The sequence below is a fragment of the Alligator mississippiensis genome, chromosome 3 (assembly GCF_030867095.1).
Source record: "Alligator mississippiensis isolate rAllMis1 chromosome 3, rAllMis1, whole genome shotgun sequence".
NCBI classification, from domain to species: Eukaryota; Metazoa; Chordata; order Crocodylia; family Alligatoridae; genus Alligator; species Alligator mississippiensis.
This window is the reverse complement of record NC_081826.1, coordinates 224,959,726-224,981,558: the sequence shown is the minus strand read 5'-3', so window position 1 is coordinate 224,981,558 and position 21,833 is coordinate 224,959,726. Positions and strand designations below refer to the sequence as shown.

Sequence of the window (21,833 nt, the reverse complement as noted above, 5' to 3'; positions counted from 1 at the left end):
CATCATTTTCTGGAACATGAATTCTCAAGATATAAAACTTAAAACCAGCATCAACATGGTGGATGTCAGTGCTGTTTTCTTTCTTTCTTTTTTCTTTAATGCAGCATTTCAAGAAATAAGAACCAGCGGATCTTGTCAGTTTTGAGAAATTTTGATTGAAAACAGAATTAGAAATAAATTAAGAGAAACTGGAATGCCCTTTTTTAATTAATCGGGCTTGTTTTTCATAGTTATAAGACTAAAGCATTAGCTTCCAAACATTTTACAGCTTTCTGATTGCCATCTCGGTTAATCACTCAAAGCGCTTGGATCCAGAAAGTATCTGTCAGGAACGAGCTGATTTTCCTGTCGCTACTAAAATGGCAAGTGTTACTAAATATAATTGTCCTACATCTTCAGGAATGACCACATTTTTTAGTTAAAATTTTACATAAAATATTGTGTGTGCAGATCACGGGGCATACTTTCATATTCAATAGAATAAATGCAGGATGATTATATTGAGGCAATCAGTTTAACTATTTTATGTCAAACATGATTAGTTATTCTGCTTAGGTTTCTAAATGGGCCATCAATTGAAGTTTATCATGAAAAAGTTTAAGTATATGTTTACTTGATTCACAGATGTCCAGTTGATTTGTTTTTTTAATCAAATCAAAGGTTTGCTCATCCCTTTGGCAGAGAGGCACTGCCTTGTAGTGCTGTACAGAGGTCCTAGGTTTGGTTTCTGGTTCCTCTGTTTGCTACCTAGACTGGTAGAGCCTGAAATTGCTATTCAGGAAATTAGTAGTTTTTTACCCTGGGGAGAAGTATCCCTTGTGCTGCAACATTTGGCCCCTAGGTTTAAGGCCCAGCATTGATGGTCTCTGAATGGATTCCTCGTCAATCCCTCTGTACCAAAACAATTACTGTGATTTGGAATCGAAGGAGGGAAATTTGGGAGAGGTGTTCTTGGGGATACTGTCAGAGACATGAAAGGTGCTCTAGGTAAAATGGGGCTACTTGGTTCTATTTGGAGTGTTCAGTTGGGTATTAATTTAGTCTTTTAAGTCGGACCTCATTTTTCCGAACCTCCTGATCTTTTCTAGCTCTTTCCATTCTTCTCTCTTACAGACCTTTATCTTTCAGTCTCCCAGACAGGACAGGTAGACACAGGTATTGCCGACTTTGAGAAAAAATGTACTTTTAACCAAAAGGGAAAGCAAAATGATGTCAAAGCCAATAAATTATGTAGGCCAGACTCAAAAATGATGTGTTAATATACCCATATCAGTCCTTGTAGCCTACTTTTTGTGCCAGTTTCTTCTTGTAGCTCCCTCATTTTATTGACTGTAGTGTATTTTACTAGCTTGTCATTAACTTCCTATGTTTGTTTTATTTTTTTTCTTGCATTGTAGAGTTTAACTTTGGTTTTTATGTCACCATTCAACTAACAAAGAAATTATACATCTGTTAGGAATAAAAATATATAAATAACTACCTGAATAGCCATTGAATACACAAATACCTAAATAGTTTTAATACTAAGAGCTGAAAAACTTACCTATAACTGAATGTTCTATCCATGAGGTTTTTAAGGTAGGTAATGTAAGTTCTTAGCAGAACAGCTGCAAAAGTCGGTGTCTAGAATTAAAAAAAAATAATTTTTAGGTGCATATAGGGGAAGAGTGAAGTTTTAGAAAACCTTGCAGGTAAAACATTTTGTTCATGGTCCCAAATAATTAAGTTATATAGATATTAATATTGTAAAAATGATCGATGTATTAAAATCTGACTCAGTTAAAATTATTGTCCTGAATGTCCCTAAGAAGCAGAATTGGAAGAGCACTCGGCACATATGGGGCTTCAGATGCACACTTTCTTCTTCTTGTAAATTTTGATAACCAAGGCACTTATGGATCACTGGATCCTATACCTCAGGAGACTTTCTGACATGTTTAGAAAGTCTTTTGAGTCAACAGCCATTGGACCAAGATGGATATGTAAAAAGAAGGAAAGCCATATTTGATGTTTGAAATATGCTGAGTACCCCTGCCACCTAGCTTTTAGAGCTGTTCATAGCTCTGTAACCTGACTATCAATGCACGTTAAAAACTAATAATATTTCAACATTCAACTCCACTTAAAATGTGCTTGGATTTTATATCCATAGTCTTTCAACCAGTTGGAGTCTTAAGAATTTTTGTTAAAAATAACAATAACCGTTGTTCACTTTTACTAGAATCCTTTATTGGATAAAGAATGGAATGTATATGTAACATTTTAAAAAAGTAATTATAACTGGTATAGCTGTCTCTTGTTAGATTGGATTTAATAAAGTTGCATTTTAAAGAGTTCATCCTAAAAAGATTTGCAATGATTAGAATACATTTTACTTAATTTTGAAACACCTTGCAGTAATTAAAGGAGTAGTCCAAGTCAATGACCATGCTCACCCCTGCTACCTCAACACATTGAAAACAATCTAGATTTCATTGTGTAAGAAAAGGTTATTTCATCTTTTCAATGAACTTTTTTTTTTTCCATAATGCTTTTATTTTCTGTTCTGCTTGCACATGTGTTTTTTATTTTTGGGTCTGGCAATTTAAAAGAAAAAAAAACCAAATACAAATTCATTCCCATCCATTACTATCTTTGTGATTCAAGTGCTTGGAATTTCTAAGAGTATGTCTAAGTCTTCTATCTGTTTGGCCTCATTTTGATATACTTGCAGACTTCATTTTGTTTTTTCTCTAATTCTGTTCATTTATTTAACCTCATGAGCAGAAAACATGATCATTCCTTTATATTCTGTACTGCATCCTTTCACTCTATTCATAACCCTGCTGCTTTGAAATCATACTTGTTCTGGAGAGAGGAGTTGGTATAAAGCACCAGCAGCAGTGATGTTGCAAGTACATTGCAATACATTGGGAGGGAAAAGCAGCTTCTCTCACAGAGTTTCCGTTTTCATGAATTCATTTATAAATAAGCTGTATGTTTCTGTTCCTCCTTTTAAATGTGATAGCTAGCTCCTTGTAAAGCTGTTGGGAGGACAGTCTAAATGTTTTTCTGTAGGTATAGAACAGAAGCTTCTATGAATATTGGCTAAACTTGCAAAAGGATTTGCAGTATGTTTTTAATGATTTGATACTTTAATGACCACAATGCTTAAACTTTTCAGTCAGGGCACCCCTCCAGAACTCTCTTAAACGTGGTGGCATCTCCAGTTGAGAGTCACTGTCCTCAACTTTACCTCTGTGCTTGTCAGCTGGGTTCTGCTGCCTCCAGCTAAAACTGCCTGCACATTGGGCGGATCCAGGGGGTTGCAGTGGTGTGGGCCACTCTGCAAGAGAAGCAGCCAGGGACTTTTTTTAGTCCCTGAAGCAAGTCACAATTCCTCCTCCTCTCCCTTCCTCTCTGCTCAACGGCACCTCCCCTTCCCTTCTGCCTTGCTCCCCTGCCCACTGCTACTACTGTCTCCAGTTGCCCCAGGGTAGAGGAGGAAGCTTTCAGAGCTGCCCTTGCCCACTCCAGCCAGGCTCCTCATGGAGCAGGGCTCAGCTAGGCACAGTGGCAGCAGCAGCAGCAGGCAGGTCCCTCCTCCCTGCCCGATCCCTCTGGTGTTCTTTGCCGGTCCAGGAGCAGGCAAGGGGAAAGGGGACCCACCTGCTGCCACTGCTCTGTCTAGCTGAGCCTGGCTCCACGTACAGCTCAGCTGCAGCAGGGCAAGAGTGGTTCTTGAACACCCTCCCCCCCCCCCCCCCAGCTCAGCTGGGGACAGCAGCAGTGGTAAGCACGGGAGGGAAGGGAATGTGTGCAGCTAAGAACAGAGAGAAAGTAGAGGGGAGGGGATTCAAGTCCCCTGCTGCTGCTTCTGCAGCATGTTTTGCCAGCCCTGACTTTGAGGGGTTGGGAGGCTGGGAGCCGCTATTGCAGTGCAAGTTGCTGCTGTCATACCCCCTGTTGCAGAATTCTGGATCCACCCATGGCCCTGCACACCTACTGCACAGCCAGACTGGGCAGGCTTGTGGCATGAGCATGTGCTCCTCTTGCAGTAGGGCTTGCTGATTAGCTTAAAGCAGGCAGGAGAGCAAGCTTGTACTCCCGCCCTTCCTGGTCCAGCCCTGCCCAGCATCTTCCAGAACTGTCCTGCACACTTCTGTTTCCAAGAGGAGTGTTTTATGGGGGATAGGGACAGGGGATGGGGGGTAGCAGAGGTGGCCCAGAAAGAGCTGCAGTCTGAGGCAGCTCTGCTGTCTGCTTTAAGCTTATCGGAGAGAGAGCCCTAATAAGAGGAGCATGCACTGCAGTGTTACCTGGCCACTGCCCCAGCAGCAGCTCTGAACCTGGGGGAGGGGAGCATGTCTCACAGCACCCTGGTTTAAAACCACTGCTTTATAAAAATGGGGGTTATCAACCTTTTTGGTTGATTTTTTGGGGACATCTTCATGTAATACATTAGTAGGGGTATCAGGAAAGATGACTGTAAAAGGAAACAAAAGCGACTTTTATCTTCTCTATTAGTAATGACCTAAGTAAAATAATGACATTTCAAAATTCTCATTTGAGAGCAAGTGAGAGAAGGAAAATTTACATTAGTGTTAATCAACAGAATTCCCTAGCTTTGTTTTTACAAAAGACATTCAGGTTACTTTTTTATTGTGGTTTTGACAATTCATGTAAAAGCCACAAGCCTTTAAGTATATTATCAAGTGTACAAACTGTTCTTGCAGTGGCTGTGAGTAAACAATTGAAACATCAAATATTTCAGGATCAAAGTACCTAATTTCTTTAACAGTGAAACTGAGAATGCAAAGCAGCTGGGGGGTAATATGGTGTTTGGTTCATTGTAATACCAGCTGTATGCAAGTTTGTACAGTACTTCTAAAGCTTCATGAACATGCTTGAGAAATTTCATTTTCACTTGCTTAGGTCATTTGCTTGCTGTGAATATTCATCATTCACTGCATGTTTAAGGCTTGCTACATATTTTTTAAAGTGGTACGATTTTCTTGCACCACACTGACATTTATACTGAAATATGGGATAATGAAGGCAGTTGAAAGTTATACTGTACAATATTAAAGTAACTATTTTTCATCAGGTACCTGTAGAAAATCTGTTGTGAACAAATTGAATTTGAAATATTTCTTGTGGTACCTATTCTTTGTCAAATGTAAATTTAATTTACTCTTTGCAGCAGGATTGATAGATAAATAGCAGTTTACATAATAAGCATCAATAAGAGTCTGCTGATTAAGTCAATATATATCAACATAATGCAAGCGCTTAAAAGAAACACTTTCACTTTAGATTACTTATTTTTAAATTAATGTAGCAACTTTCAGACACTTTCTGCTTTATCTTAGAGGTACTTAATGACAATGTCTTGTGCTTTATAAAGTTGTGACATTGGTTGTGATAGAAGGGCATTCCCTTCTGTAAATGCACTATTTATATCAAATCACAAAAACTTTTAATAAAGAGGAGAACCACAGAAAAAAAGGGTATGAGATGGTATCTTCATTCCAGTGTCTAATGGATGTATCCTTCTCTTCCACTATGGAAACTCTCTGGCTTACTGGAAAGGGGCAATAATGGAATGCCTTGGCACTTCTGTCAAGGATCTTCTTAGATCAGGGGTGGGCAAAATGCAGCCCAGGGGCCAGATGCAGCCCGCCAGGCCATTCTATCCAGCCCGCGGGGCCCCTAAATAATTTAGAAAATTATCTGCCCTGGGCTGCCTATTATGTGGCTCTCGATGGCTTGCCAAAACTCAGTAAGTGGCCCCTCTGCCCAAAATAATTGCCCGCTCCTGTCTTAGATTGTAAACCAAAACTGTCAGATGAAGTTGAACCAAGGGTGTGGTTATCTCTGGGCTGTTTGGTTGGGGGATTTTGAGGCAGAATATTCATATTTTAAATAATTTTTAATTGTTTCCATTTTCTTGGGATGGGAAGCAGGGAGTGGGTATGCCCTCTATCAAGAGCATAGCTACAGGTAGGTAAAGATAGTAACTACTTATATTCAAGGTTTCATGTGTACATTTAAGAAAAATAACCTTCATTAAATTAGGGTATGTTCTGCCTGTACCCTAACCTTTATTAAATTTAGGGTAAAGTATCTCCATCCTAGTCACCTAGAAGGCCCTGCTATTTTAAATTACTAACCATGCTTGTCTGGACCATGTCCATCACTTACAATATTTCATTGGTTTCTCATTGGTTTAGTTTTGAACTGTATTGTTTTTATTGCTGCTTTAGCATTATTTGCTGCTTCTGTATGGAAAACAGTTTACATTGTCCCATTTTTGGAATTGCTTAAAGGATTTTTCCTTGTTACTAAATATTGCCTTTAAGAGAAAAGGAAGAGAGAAGCTAAGTTAAATGGAGGAAATTGACAGATTTTGGTATCTTGTAATACTGTCTCAGCAAGTATTTGAGCATTCAAAATTTTCAAAGGGAGCTTTAAAATGAGTGCCTTACATAATATGTGAATTACAGTTTTGTTTTTTTTAAAAAAGGAAAATGCTGCACCTGCTGCTGCTCTCTTATGACACAAAAATACAGCCTCAAAGGTGTGGAGCGTGTATATGTATTTTTTTTGTTTTGTGTTAGTAATATCAGATCATAACTTTCTCTCTGGGGAAGGATGGGAACTAAGATAGCTGTGGAAGTCTGCCAGAAAAAAGGTGAGGCCAAGGCCCAAAACTTCTGCTGTTCTTTCTGGGTGATATCTCTGCTGAGCCTCTCAGCCCAGCAATAGGTGACTTCAAGCCTCCTTTTGCACCTTTATTGTCCTGGGCTACTTCACACTCCCCAGAATAATTGAGACAACCTCAGAGGGTTGCTTAAGTGATTACCATTTGTGCTGATTGCCAGTGCACTGCATCACAGTCTATACTCTCCAGTGTTGCTGTGACACCCTTGACATGACCTTCCCAGTTCTGTTGCATTTCCTCCAATCAGCTTGTCAGGGCTTCTTGAAAGGCAGGCTCAGGACTTCCTGCCTCTTTTTCTGTGTTGGGAGAATCCTCCTGTGCTGGATTCTGGTAGACCTGTGTGAAGCAGCTACTGTTCGCTTTGGATTCGGCCAAATCTGATTCAGAGATTCGGCTGCTGCTGAATCATTCAAATTGCACAGGCCCCATCCCCTGCTCGATCTTAACAGCTACCTATCCTGGCCCCAGCTCCTGGTGCTTTGGCGGGGGGGGGGAAGCCCAGCACTCACCGGCTCCTGCCTGGTGGGGGGGTGATCCCCGCTGCCCACGACTGCCCCACACCATGTGGGGGCTCTGCCACGAGCCCCTGACCTCCGCCTGCTCTCCCAGCCCTCCCCCTCCCCCCTGCCCCAGCTCCTGGCCCTTTAAAAAAACAAACAAACAAAAAACCCCTGTACTCATTGGGGTACAACTCCTGCCGGGGGGGGCAGGTTGGTGATCCCTGCTGCCCCCCCACTGCCCCACGCTGCATTGGGGGGGGTCTTCCATTAGCCCCCAAAAGCTCTGAGGCTGCTGCAGCATCCAGTGAGACCAGGGGTTTTGTTTGTTTGTTTTTTTTAAAGGGCCTGGAGCGGAGGCAGGCCGGGCAGCCATGGGGGTCTGGAAGATTGGGTGGGGGTCAGGGGGCTTGTGGCAGAGGGGGCAGCGGGGATCAACCCCTGCCTGGCAGCACCTGGTGAGTAGGGGCTTTTTTTAAACAACCAGGAGGTGGAGCTGGGCAAGGCAGCCATGGGCGGGGGGGCTGGGAGAGCGGGCAGGGGTTGGGGGCCTCGTGGCAGAGCCCCCACATGGCGTGGGGCAGTGGGGGGCAGCGAGGATCGCCCCCTGCCGGGCAGGAGCCAGTGAGTGCTGAGCTTTTTTTTCAAAGCGCCCCATTCTCCAGCCCCCCACTCCCTACTTACCAGTATGGAGTCCAGGTCCAGCTCCCTGCTGCAGCCAGCTGGGAACTACCTGAATCACTGAAGCTCTCTGAATCTTTTCTGGATTGGTTCGGACCTTTTAATTGGTCCCGATTCGATTCAGAGATTTGGCTGCTGAATCAAGCCGAATCTCCGAATCTAATCAGCACCCGAAACTTTGCGCAGCCCTAGATTCTAGGTCTTTCATGGCTCTCTTACCCTAATACCTGACATAAAGGGGCTGGACCAGAACTGGCAATTTCATCCTTTACAAGTTTTGGTTGTCCTGGCTCTTGTTTTGATAAGGCAATGTTATCTTTTTGTTGCTAAATAGTCTGTATAGGGTTGGACTAAAACTTGGTGTCAACTTCATTCTTCATAAAAGAGCAGCAAAGGGTAAACGTATTCTTCAATCCATTTTTAAATCTGGATGCTGCATTGCAATGCGGTTTTTGTATACCAGTCCCAGTCAGACATACTCCTGAGCCTAACTTTCGCATCCTGCAACTGTTAAAAATTTATTTTGAAATCATAAATATACTTTATTCTTTGAATAATACATAATTACAAAAGCATCTGATAATTGGAGGCTTCTCCAATAGATCATTATTCCTTTTTATCTTGCTGTGTTGTTCATTCAGAATGATAGTCTCTCTAAATATATACTTACTTATCCTGAATCCTTAACAAGATGGTACTTAACTTCTGTTTTTGCAGTTTTAATCTTTTGCCTGTTTTGAAGTGCTCTTACTAGATTTTTTTCTTGCAGTTTGTTTATATTATTTCTATTATTTTAATCCCCCCAAGTAAAAATATATCAGATTACTGCTGTGTAAAATCATTCAGTTTTGAGACGTGCCTATGTAAGGATTAATTTAAAAAATAAGTGTTTTATATTAAGCATAAACTTAAATATCAGAATAAAAAGTTACTGCCTTTTCTCCACCTTTGTAATACTAAACTTTATCTTTCCAAGTAGCTTCGCTTTTAAAAATCATTTTACAAACTCTTAATATCAGCAAGAACAGCCAGCCATTTTGTATAACTGTTTTTTGTGTTGCAAACTTAACATAATGATGTATATGTTATTCTAAATATATTTGGGGAATCTTGTTGCTAATTTGGGCCTTATGCACAAAGAAGTATTTTACTTAGGGGAAAATTACTGTTTAAGCTTTAGTTTTTCTTCACGCGAGTAAATACAGTAGTAACTTACTTTTAATTGGTATTTTAATATAATATATTTATTTCAACCTGGAATGTCTAGATTTAGAAACTGTGAGTGGATGATGATTCTGTATGTCCCTTTTAGGTGTCTTGAAAACTGTTTTTGGCAGCACTTCTATTACAAATCCATGCATGCAGGCTTTTCAGCTGTTTTGTCCAAAAGGCAGTCATAATTAAAATCAGTTGCAAAATATCCTTATAGATTTTCAGAAAGACTAATGGCTTCAACTGATTAAATACCAGAGCAGAAAAAATAATGCAAAATAAACACAAGTAACATTTGACTTGACACAGCCAGTAAAATTAAGGTATGTTTATGTCCTGATATGCTCACGAATTTCCAGTGTCTGTGATAGATGATTTTCCACGTCCAGACTGCACATGTAGCATCAGCACCCTCAACCACACTGCTCTCTTGCATCTGTGCAACCACCCACATCCTTTACTAGTAAGATGTAGTGTACCCATGTCCACGTGGTGCTGGGAGCACACTGACATTGGGCACGTCTACGTGTTCATTAATTTTTCCTAGTTACTGGACATTAAGTTTAGTACTTGGTTACCAAGTACTAATTCAATGCTCGGTAACTTGTCCTACTGCGTGGTAGTGCCAGCACATGGGTTTTGACGCTTACTGTGCAGTAGTCTAATAACACTGCCCAGTAGCGTATTAGCATGGTTTTTGCCTGGCACGCTACTGCACAGTGTTATTAGGTTTCTGTACAGTAAGCATCTAGTGTAGACATGCCCACTGAGCAGTACTGTGCTGCACTACTTCTGGTTAGGGGTGATGTAGCATTCTTGAAGTAGAATAGTGTGATTAAAGTTCTGATACAAAGCATGGTAAGTTGCAGTCTAGATATAGCCACTGAAGTTGTGTGCCATATAAGCAACTCTCTTTGGGATCAGTAAAAATCAAAGACAGTCTATTGACTTTAAGTAACCATATGCTATTTCTTCTACAATCTGCATATTATATGGTTTGGGATTTTTCCTCCCCTCATATTTCTCATCGAGCTGGCACAACATGTATCCATTTTATTAGAATGTTTTGAACTTTCTACTTCCCAGTTTAGTACTCCAAATAACTCATTTCATTCCAACTGAAACTGTCATCTGATCTTTCTAATCTTATAACCATGAAAATAATTTTAACATAACTCTTCTCTGTGTGTGGTGGTGGTGATTGTTGTGATGGGCTTCACCTGAGTTGTATTTTTTTTTTTTTACTTCTATATACAGGCTGGTTTAGCAGGAGCCCCTGCACGGGCTGTGTCAGCTGTAAAGAATATGAATCTTCCAGAGATCCCAAGAAATATTAATATTGGTGACATCAGTATAAAAGTGCCAAACCTGCCCTCTTTTAAATAATATGACTACTTCAGGGAAAATCAAGGAAAACATGTAATGGAGATTTACCATATAATTGTTTACCAAATAAAGGAAATGTCTAAATTTTGCTATTTCAATAAGTGAAGGTACTGTATAGAAATTCTGTGTAAAATCAGTGTGTGAAGTTGAATGTTGCTTTTGTGTTGCTCAGTGAATTTAAAGGAAATGGATTGCTTCTGTGTGATTTTTAAATTACATTCCTATGCCCATATAAGGCATATCACTATGTTTTGGCTGCTGCAGTATTTTGGGAAAGTATTTAAGATGTTCTCTACTTTGTATAACCTATAATGTTGAGGTTTTTTTATGTCCACTTAGGTCCGTATTTAGTGCTTTCCTTAACTACTTTTGCTGTCATGATTATTTAAGATCCAACCACATGTTGCATGAAGACCTTATACTTTTTTTTTCTTTAAATAAAATCATAATGACCTGGACATCTAAATACCTGCTTGTTTGTGTGAAATCTATTTTTATTAATAACTTTATCTGATTTGTTGAGCAATAACAAATAATACTATCATAATCAGGGATCTGGGCTTTCTGTTTGCCATGGAAAAAATGTGGCAAAACCCAGATTTTCTCCTCTTAAAGGAAAAAAACCCAGGAAACCACAGGTTCCCCCTTGCAGACTGGCAGTGTTTCAGCCTGCAGTGGGCTTTTTGGAGCTGGGGGGGTGAGATGCAGGGAGTACCAGGTATACATGTGTGTGCACATGCAGGGGGCAGCCAGGCAGTGTGGTGGAGAACGGCTTCCGCAGCTCTCTGTGTAAGTAAGTCTATTGGGGCGGGGGGCACAGGCTATATGTTGGGGGGGTGTGCAGGGCCCCCCAGATTTCTGCATCCATAGTGGGACATGGGGCTGCAGCCTGGCCAGATCAGCTCCAGCCAGGAGTTGCCTTTACAGCCCAGTGGGCAGAACCCAGTGCAGGAATCATCACCAAGGTGAGACTCCCCCTGCCCACCCAGCAGCAGCCAGAGGAAGACATCCACATTGCTGCCAAACCTCACTTCAGTGTCCATGGTGGTGCAGTGATCCCTTCCACACCGGGTCCCACCTGCTGGGCTGTGGAGGCAGTTAGCTTGTTCAGCCAGGCTGCAGCCTCATGCCCTGCTGTGGGCGCAGAAATCTGGGGGGGCATGAGCATCCCCACACATTGCCTTTGGGCCCCCCCACACCCTCCACATGTCATCTATGCTCCCCACCCCCCTGACGCATTGCCTTTGCCCCCATCCCTCATCCCCACACACCCATACCTTCCTTGCAGGCTGGGGGCGGGGGACCAGTAGGTTAGGAGTGATGAGCACCAGCAGGGCTGGGGGGCATGGTTAGGGGACTGGGTATGGGCTTGAGGGGCGCCAGCGGAGCCAGGGGGCTGTGACTCAGGAGTGAGGGGCACCAGCAGGGCCAGGGAGCTGCACTTTGGGAGTGAGGGCCATGAACAGGGCTCAGGGAGCAGGGGACTGTGGGTCAGGAGTGAAAGGCACCAGCAGGGATGGGGGAATGTGGGTCTGGAACGAGAGGCACAGGCAGGTCTTGCATGGGGTGGGGGCTGTGGGTTGGGAATGAGGGGCAACAGCATATTAGGGCTGCTCAGCACCACAAAGCAGTGGGGGAGAACAGCGGCAGCTCTACCCATGTCCTGGTGAGCGAAGGGGGCAGAAGAAGCTCTGATTTTGCTATGATTAAAAAAACCCAAAATCAAATGCTAAAATGTATAGGTATATAGAATTAATTTTATTATAATGATTGAAGCACTGGTAGGCTTCCAAATTGCTTTAAAATTGTAAATATTAATAAAACATTGTGTTCAGCTGATACTATATTATATAGTGATGTTTTGTTTTAATCGCAGAAAAACACGGATTTTGGATTTTTTATCAGAGAATTTTGGATTTTTAAACAAAACCAAAATCCTTAGTAATACATTATGATATTGTTGACTTTTTATCGTCAGTGGGCAAAGAATCATACTCTTCTGGAACTATGGATTACACATAACTATTCAAGATAGTTGTAAAGAAAATTGCCTTTGTTAATCATGTGTAGAAATGTGTAAATTGCTATTACAATGCATATTTTTTGCATCAAGAATACACAAACACCTGGAAATTAGGTAGCATAGTCAGTTAACGTGGTCTTGAATGTGTGGTAAGAAGTGTATCCAAGGCAGAGAACCCTGCTTGTCCTGAATTTGGAACATACTGCAGAATTTCCTCTTTTTAATATTTTATTTCTAGACAAAGAGACAGTGAGCTTAGTTTAAAAAATAGATATTTGTTATCACAGTTGTGAAGTTTACTGTAGTATTTGTAATTAGTATAACAATGTGGTAATGTAAAATACTCCACAGGGATAAATATCCATTCTTCAAGGCTGTGGTGTGTCATTTGGAGTCTTCTATTTGTTGATAAGCTCTGTGATTATAGTGTAGGCATCTGCCATCTCTGAAACTTAATTCCGTGCAAGTCACCCAGCTGTTAAAATCTTCCTCTGTATCTAAAACAAGTTCAAATGATTAAACGATTGTTATGATTAGTTACAGAGACCCCAGAAACATTACCTTGATTTTAAATGTAAATGGGGTCATGCTTTCAATGCCTGGAAGGGTGTGTAAGACTATTGTAATAAGAATCAGCAGCATCTCATTCAGAGGCATTTGAAGATACTTGTTTAAAGGTCCCATAAAAGTTTTTTTTCCCACTGAAGATATATGCCTTATTCCTACAGCACCAGAACTGATCACCATTTGTCTGTTGAGCAATATGTTGGCTTAGTTTTGGGTTGCTTTGCAGTTTTCCGTTCAACTGACATTTAAGACGTCCCATAGGATAAGTTTGGAATTGGATAGCATTCTTTGTTTGGTCTGTAGTGACTGCCACAGGTGCCTTTGTAGAAAGTAAAACAACCTTGGATAGCATTTCCCAGTGAGATATATTACTTTTAAAGTAGAATTGTAGCTGAAGTGAGCCAATAGATGTTAGATCCCGACTCCATGCGGCGCCCAATGACTAGGGAGATGACGGTCCAATTGCTCGTGGATCCTGGTACTCATTAGCCAGAGCAGGCAGGGAGCAAACACGAGCACACATTGCTCACAACAGTTTTATTCAGAATGGAGACAACTTTGGGCGAGCTCCCTAATAGACACCTAGTCTATAAACAAGGGGAGCAGCACTGAACAAGTTTTTTTCCACATTTATACACTTGGGTTTATGCTCATTAACATTCATTCTACCCTCACTCCTCCTATGTTCCACCCATTTCTCCTCCCATCTCAAGTTCCTCCTCTGTTTACTGTTCATTTGATTAGCATGGAATTGGCTTTGCATTTCATTCATCTACATGTCTTTTTGCTATGAGCGCATGTCTAAGACATTAACTCCTTTTCTTCAGTCAAGGACTTGGACTTTGACCAAAACCTGGAAGCTTCTTCACCAATCACCATTCACCTTTTTGCATATGTTCATCTTGGATTCTGTTACCAATTATGTGCTGTTTTTCACATTCCAATCTGTTTTTCTGTCTCAGGTTATACCATCTTCCACATTTCTAAAATGTCACCTCATTCATAGCACACAGACTCACACAGATTCACTTGCTGCTTTTTCCTCAGAAAATGGTTGACACAGTTAAGATGGTTATTTAGCATAAGCAAATGGCTGGCTTAGCTATCATTCTGCCTTGTAGTCAGCAGCTCTGCTAGGCCACAGGTCATGCCTTTATTCAGCTGCAGATCCAGTGCTCCCCAAAAATCCACATAGTGTTACCCTAACAATAAATACTTTTGAAATGAAGATGGTTAAATGTGTTTTGGAATGGTGTTTAACCTAAATTGTTCTTTAGTTTAATAAATGTTAGTTGATTTGAGCAAGTTTTTGAAACATCATTTTTAATAAATATATATAATTTCCTTCTGGAGAGGACATTTTTTTCACTTCAACACCTGACCATTAACTATTTCATTTTCATGGGCCTTTCATTAAACTGCAATTTCAGAATAGGTTCAGGACTAGGAACAATGGCCTCAAGCTGTAGCAGGGAAAATTTAGGTTGGAGATCAGAAGGAACTTTCTGACTATTGCGGAGATCAAGCATTGCAACAGACTGCCTAGAGAAATTGTGAAATCTACATCCTGGGAAGTTTTCAAGAGCAGGATGGACAGACACTTGACTGGGATGACTGAGTCAGGGATTATCCTGCCTTGAGCAGGGGACTGGACTACATAACCTTGTAAGATCCCTTCTGGCAGCACTTTCTTATCCAAAGAAATTAAACATCAGAAGGAAACAAAGCCACCTGCATCATGCAAAGTCAACTTCTTTATTCTGCTATGCACCTACAAGGACTTGCTATAGGCTTTGCCTCCAGGAAGTGATGCGACAAGCCACTTCTCTGTATGCACATAATCAATGCTATTGTTGGTTTGGTTGCGTTGCAATGGAAAATGAGAGGAAGCATAAACAATTTGATAAATTATAATAAATGGTGGAATCAGGAAGAAAAATGTTGCTCAAGAATATGATGGAGCTCTAGCAACTGTGTCAATCTTAAAAGATAAATATCAAATTGAAAGTAAAATCTAGGAGGAAACACTTGGACTACACAGGAAGTGTTTCTGCAGCAATGATTCTTTTGGGTTTTTTTATTGGGTTTTTTGAAGATGCAGACAAAGGAGTGTAGAAGCGGTTTCTGGATACATATTATGAACATCCTAGGAAATGAATTGATACTGTGCAGTGAGGTGCTGGCATTTGCAAATAAACTCAATTGTTACCAAACTGCCTGGCTGCATTGCTTTTTTTTTGTTCATGTTACAGTATTATGTGTAGAAGGGTGTAGGACAGTGGTCTCCAACCTCTTTAAGTAGGAGATCACCTTTGGCATTTAAAAGCAACCCACGATCTACTGTGCATGCCCCACCCTCCCCACCCAGCAGTTAAGTCTGTGAGGAGGGAATGGGGGGTGCAGATCAGGGCAGAGTAAGAAAAAATTATTTGGGGGCAGCCCCCCCCAATAAGTAAGTCTGGGAAAGGGGGGGAGGGAGGGGAAAGGGCCATGGGGGGCAGATCCCACTTCTTTTCTCACTGCTCACACTTCCTTCTGCCCCCCCCCCGGGAGGGAGGGAGGGAGTGGGGCAGGAGCAGGCCCTGCACAGGTGGGGTGCAGGACAGAGCTGTGAGCGGCTCATCCAAGGGCTGCAGGGAGCGTGGGGCACGCACCCTGGGAGGGCACAGTGGGCACGTATCCCCAGATCTGCACGCTGGCCAGCCAGCTGCTGCTGCAGGCTCGGACTTGTGTGCCAGGCGGCACTGGGAGTGGGGCTACTCAGAGGGCTGCAGGCACCTGAAAATTCACCATAGTCCCCCTGCCAGCACCTCCACTGCCTGTCCCAACTACAGCAACGCAGCCCAGACTGCCACTGTGAAGAGTGCAGTGCTGCCTTCCAGCCCCAGCCTGCCCCCCCATGCATATCCCAGGAGGTGGGGGCAGGAGCAGAGGAAGGGGAAGGCCATGCTGCGCTCTTCATAGCAGTGGTCTGGGCTGTGCTGCGGTCAGACTGGGTGGCGGCGGCACTGGGAGGGGGGCTAGAGCAAATTTTCATGTGCCTGCAGCCCCCCACATAGCCCCACTCCCAGCACACCCCAGCCCGCAGTGACAGCCGGCATGCAGATTCAGGGGTATGTGCCCCCCATGCCCTCCTGGGTTGCATGCCCGGCCTCCCCCCCCACCCACGGCCCTCAGACAAGCCACTTGCAGCTCCGTCCTGCGCTCCAGCTGTGCAGGGCCTGCCCTTGCTCCAGCCCCACTTCCTCCCTCCCTCCCTCACAGCTGCTGCAGCTGTCTGCACTGCCCACCATTTGGGGAGGGGGGGACACGTGCCCCCCCATCTGTGCATGGTAGAGGCACTTGCTGTTGCAGGCTCGGCTTTGCGCCCCAAGCCCCACTGCATCCCACCCGGGAGTGGCCCAAAACCATGTGCGTCCTGCCACTGGACTGAGCCTTGTCCCCATGTGGGTCCAGTGGTTGGACCCATGTGGTGTCAGGCCACTCCTGGGTGGGCTGCAGCGGGGCTTGGGGTGCAAAGCCCAGCCTGCAATGGCAGCTGCCTCTGCCATACACAGATGGGCAGGCATGTGTCTGCTGGGGTCCACTGGGGTGTGCAAAGTGGTGGGAGTCCGTCTGTCCGTCGTCCCCCCCAGATGAGCTGCCCAGGCTTGATCCTCTCGCCACCCACCCAGCCGGAGCCCCACTCAACTTACCCCTGCTCCTACCTCTGTGGCACACTGTCCCTCACTGCAGGGGCCTCTATCTGGCCCCTGCCTCTTTACATCACAGAAGCAATACTCAGGAGAGTTAAGGGGAGGCTAGCACTTTGGAGGCCAGCTTAGAAAGGGTGCTGCAACAAAAGACACTGCTTGAAGTGTGGATCTTTTTCTCACCCTGGGGCAATTTTTTGGCTTACAGTGCATTACATATGGATGGAAAGAGTGGGTTAGTGCATAGTGTCATCCTGCAAGTTAATTTCAGTGCTGAGATTCTTTTTCAGTAGAAAAAGAAAGCACTGTTCTCTCCACACCCAGAGACTGAGATTTGAGTACTGAGATAAGCTATCCTTTATGCCAAGTTTTTTAGATATCTAGTCTTTATTTATTAATTGGATTCTCATGGGTTGAAATATAACATTCATAAGTAATTCAAAGTTCCCTGTTTGAAAACAGAATAGTAGGGGTAATAACATAAATTAAAAACAGAAATACTTGGAAATATACTCAGCTGTCACATGTTTGCTGTGTTGCTTTTGGTGACTTCTGCAAACAATTCATTAACTTGTGTAAATGCAGAGTGCCTGTCCATGTTTGGTATCACAAGAACATATTTGTGGTATTTCAGATTTCTTTCTGCATCACTGCAGCTGGTCTTGGCAGACACGGTGTTTTGTAGTAAGAATGAATGCTTCTTCACTGAGATTCCAAACAGCTGTAGAAATAACATCATAGTTTGGCTGAAGATAAAAAGGACCCTAATTAAATCTACAGGTTAAATAGGGGAAAGACAAGTGTGGAATTAGGTATGTAGGTAGGGAAGTAATAAAGAAGGATCTAGACAAGTTAGAAATACTGTTGGGACATAACTATGAGATCCAATTGCTAGTTTATAAAATTCTGGCTTATAGTTGGTATATAGAAATCAAAAGCAGATATTCCATTGGCAGGATAAACTCGGTAAATAGCAATATTTTAAAGTCATAAGGATGACAATAAACATGATGAAATTGGATGATTCTGTTTGCAAGTACTGCTTTGTGTGTTGCTGTGGGCAGGGTAATTAGGGTAGAGCAGGGTAATTTGCAGTGTCACTCAGCAGTGCTCATCATTCATGCTCACAGTGTCATGAAAGAACTAATATTGTCTTCTGGTTGAGGAGGCAATCTCCACAGAATAGTGCTGTTTGACAGAGCTGTTGTCAGGCATGGGAAGTTTGCAGGCTAGACATGGCTGGAGGTGTAAGAAGAGTAGAAAGGAATTAAAATTCATGGAAGAGGTGATATCTTTTATTAGACCAACTTGATCTTTGCAAACAAATTAGTTTATTTATTTGCAAGCTTTTGGGCACACACCCTTCATCAGACATAGGAGAGAGCAGAGATTGTAAAAGTTCTCCAAGGCAGAAATGAAAATTCATATTTCAGAGGAAAGCTGTAGAAGAATAAGAGTAGAAAGAATCCTTTGCCCAATAGAAATAGAAATGGGTTGAGTTGGACAGAGAAGGAAGTTATGCTGCTGGCATGCACATTTGGTTAGGTTTTGCTTTCCTCCTCTTGTCTGAACTCTTATTATTAGTCTGTTGGTACGTAGAGACTAGTCTTCCCTAAGAGAAGTAATCGGTGGCACTACAAACATCTGTTGACTATATAGCTCCCAAGAGGGTTACATCCCAAATGGTTCACATTCATGGCTAAGCACCAAGTACCACCAGTGGGTTTGACTGGTAAAGCTCTGTGGTTGCTCTGGTAGGAAGAACAGCATTATATTTGGGCATTGTGCTTGTTCCTCCTGAGCACAGAAACAGGCTCATTTTTTAGCCTCATATAAGGCTTTTTTTTACTGAACTTCTGCTGACTCCAAAGAGCATATTTTGTTTTAAAAATACCTGCTAATCATTTACAAAATACAGTTTTTTTGGAATTTCTGTTACATGTGAAATTTGTTTTTGGTCCAGTTGGGATCAAAACCAAACTAAAAAGAAAACTGAAATGTCCCAGAAGTCAAAAATCCTTCTTTTTCAGCCACCTGGAGTCCCAAAACTTAGTTTCTGTCTTGCCTCTACCATCTACTTACTATGTAACCTTAGGCAAGTCACTTCTTTACAAAATGTGGACAATGACAACTATCACCGTGATAAAGCACTTTGGGATTGAAAGAAAAAAGTATTTTGTCATGTGAATAAGTCAAATATTACCAGAGACAATTATGGTGAAAGCAGGAATTTCCAAACAGCCAGGCTGGTGCCTGCTCAAATAGCCTATCCATGTAAAGGTACGCATTACCACTTGAGACCATTCGTGCCTGTGGCTGGAAATAACTTTTGAAAATAAGAAGGGAAAACTAGAAAATGGAGTTTATTCATAAAAGCCAAAACTAAACATGGAATCAAGCTATTTCTAGTATCAAAGCAGTTTTTTTGCTTCTGTTTCAACATTTTGATGGGACTGTGTTTCGTTTTGAGTTTTGTTTCATTTTGAAAACACTGTTCCATTTCATTTCATCAAAACTGTTTTGCTGTTTCAATGCTGTTTTGACGTTTCGCCCATAGGCTGTTCTACACCCAGTGCTGGGAAGATCGGTGCTGCCGCTGGCCTCAGGTGGCAGCACCAGCCTCCTGTCATCTGGCAGGCAGATTGGGGGCCTGCACGCACCCCTGGGAGGGATGCAGGGGCTGTGCTGGACTGCTCTTGGGGGTGCGGGCCTCCGATCTGCCTGCCAGATGACAGGAGGATGGTTGTGCCACCTGGGGCCAGTGGTAGGCAGGGCCTGGGGCAAATCAGCTTGTGTGGGAACCTGCCCCCATCCTGGGATCACAGGGGTGGGTCCCTGCAAGAGCTGATTTGCCGCAGGCCCTGTACCAGAGCCAACCCAAGGAGGGTGTGGGTCCCAGGGTAAATCAGCTAATGCGGGAACCCGCCCCCTCCCTGATCCTGGGGAAGTGTTCGGTCCCCACACCAGAGCTGACCCAAAAAGGGTGCAGAGCTCATGGCAAATCAACTCGTATGGGGAACTGCCCCTGTCCTGGGGCAGAGGCAGGCCCCCGCATGAGCTGATTTGCCCCAGGCCCCACACCAGATCCGATCTGAGGGTGCAGGCGGGCCCCCAGTCTGCCTGCCAGATGACAGGAGGCTGGTGCTGCTGTCTGGGACCAGCAGCAGCACTAATCTTCCTAATCAGCTGGTAGCACCAGCCTCATGTGATCCAGCAGGCCAATCAGGGGCCTGCACCCCCAGGAGCAGTCCAGCACAGCTGCCACAGCCCTCCTGGGAGTGTGGGCAAGCCTCTGATCTGCCTGCCAGATCAGAGGAAGCTGGTGCTGCTGGCTGGGACCCACGCTGAAGCCAAGTAAGCCTGGCTTTGAAACTCAAAATGTTTCAAAAGTTTCAAAACATTTTGAGTGCCCTTGTTCCATTTCAAAGCTGTTTTGAAGGCTTTTGTTTTGCTTTGATTTCGCTGTTTTGAGCTCAAAATGCATCGAAACAGCTTCAAAATGAAACACCAGATGAAATTTCACATAGCCCTATTATGCAATCACCTCTATACACACCACACAAATATAAATCATGACAAAAACATTTGTTGTAATACATATTTAGTAGGTGTTTGACTTTTAGTGTATGATTTGTTTTTTTTCTGGTTTCAAAATTTCAACCCTTCCCTCCCAAAAGGAGTATTTCAGGGGGAGTGGGGAGGTGCAAAGGGAGGGACTTCCTGTGGCAGGGGCTAGGGGCAGAACTTCAGGTCCTAAGATGGAGACCAGGGGGCGGAGCAACTGTGAAAGGGCAGGGCTACCCATGCGGCCCTCAACAGCTCACCAAAATTGGTTAAGTGGCTCTCCAGCCGAAATAATTGCCTAGCTCCATCCTCTTTGCAGTTACCCTTCTGGTAGTTGAAGGCTGCTATTAAATCCCTTTTGAGTCTTTTCTTTTCCAAACTAAATAAGCCCGGGTTCCTCAGCCTCTGCTCATAGCCCCCTAGCATTTTTGTTGCTCTCCATTGCACTCTCTCCAATTTATCCCCAATCTTTCTGTAGTGGGGGGCCCAAAACTAGACACAATACTCCAGGTGCGGCCTCACCAGTGCCAAATAAAGGGCTGGATCACTTCCCTCAGTCTCCTGGCAACACTCCTACTAATTAGGGCTGTGTGAAGCTTTGGGTGCTGATTTGATTTGGAGAAGATTTGACCCAATTCCGTGGCTGAATCTACAAATATGAATGGAATCAAGGGACCAATAAAAAGGTCTGAATCAATTTGAAGCTGTCTGAATCTTTGGAAAAGAGTCCCTGACCCCTACCTGCCCTATCTCTGACCCTTTAAGAACAAAAAAAAAGAGAAACCCCAGGACTCACCAGCTCCTGCAGTAGCCTTGGGGCTTTGGGAGGCTCATGCAGAGCCCCCCATGTGGTGTGGGGCAGCAGGGATTGCCACCCCACTGGTCAGGAACGGTGAGTCCTCAGGTTTTTCTCAGGTTTTTATTTCTTAAAGGGCTGGAGCTGAGGCGGGCTGGGCAGCCATGGGGGAGGACTGGGGGAACAGGGGTTGGGGGGCTCGTACAGAGCCCCCCATGCAACATGGGGCAGTGGGGATAGCCCCGCCCCGCCCAGCAGCACCAGGTGAGTCGGGGCTTTTTTTTCCAAAGTGCTGGCAGCTGGGGCAGGCAGGGCAGTCATTGCTGGGGCTGAGAGAGCGGGCGGGGAATGGGGCCAGTTTGGAGATCTGGCTGAGTCGACTGCAGATGAATCTCTGAATCAGATTCGGCTGAATTGATTTGGGGCAGTGATTTGAATCACCGAATCGAATCACTGTCCCCCGAATCGGCCAAATCCGAGTCCGAAGCAAATACTAGCCACTTCACACAGGCCTACTACTAATGCATCCCAGTATGCTGTTACCCTTCTCCATAATGAGGGCACACTGTTGGCTCATATTCAGCTTACTGTCCACTGTAAACTCCAAGTCCTTTTCTGCAGAGTTGCTGCTTAGGCAGCCAGTCCGCAGCCTGTACCACTGCATGGGATTTTTCTATCCTAAGTGCAGGACTTTGCACTTCTTATTGAACCT

General features: G+C 43.6%; 1 protein-coding gene across 2 annotated transcripts in view; it reads left to right on the top strand.

Annotated features, from left to right (window-relative positions):
• AP3S1 (adaptor related protein complex 3 subunit sigma 1) overlaps positions 1 to 10,945 on the top strand; it is a 45,403-nt gene extending 34,458 nt beyond the window's left edge. The window contains exon 6 of one of the 2 annotated variants that reach the window (XM_006261530.4): positions 10,351 to 10,945. In XM_006261530.4, coding sequence (XP_006261592.1) covers positions 10,351 to 10,479 — 129 coding nt within the window. In that variant the 3' untranslated portion in view covers positions 10,480 to 10,945. Of the gene's footprint in view, positions 1 to 1,113 lie in introns of both variants that reach the window. The other variant, XM_019484578.2, reaches the window with a different exon arrangement.
• The last annotated feature ends 10,888 nt before the right edge of the window (positions 10,946 to 21,833 follow it).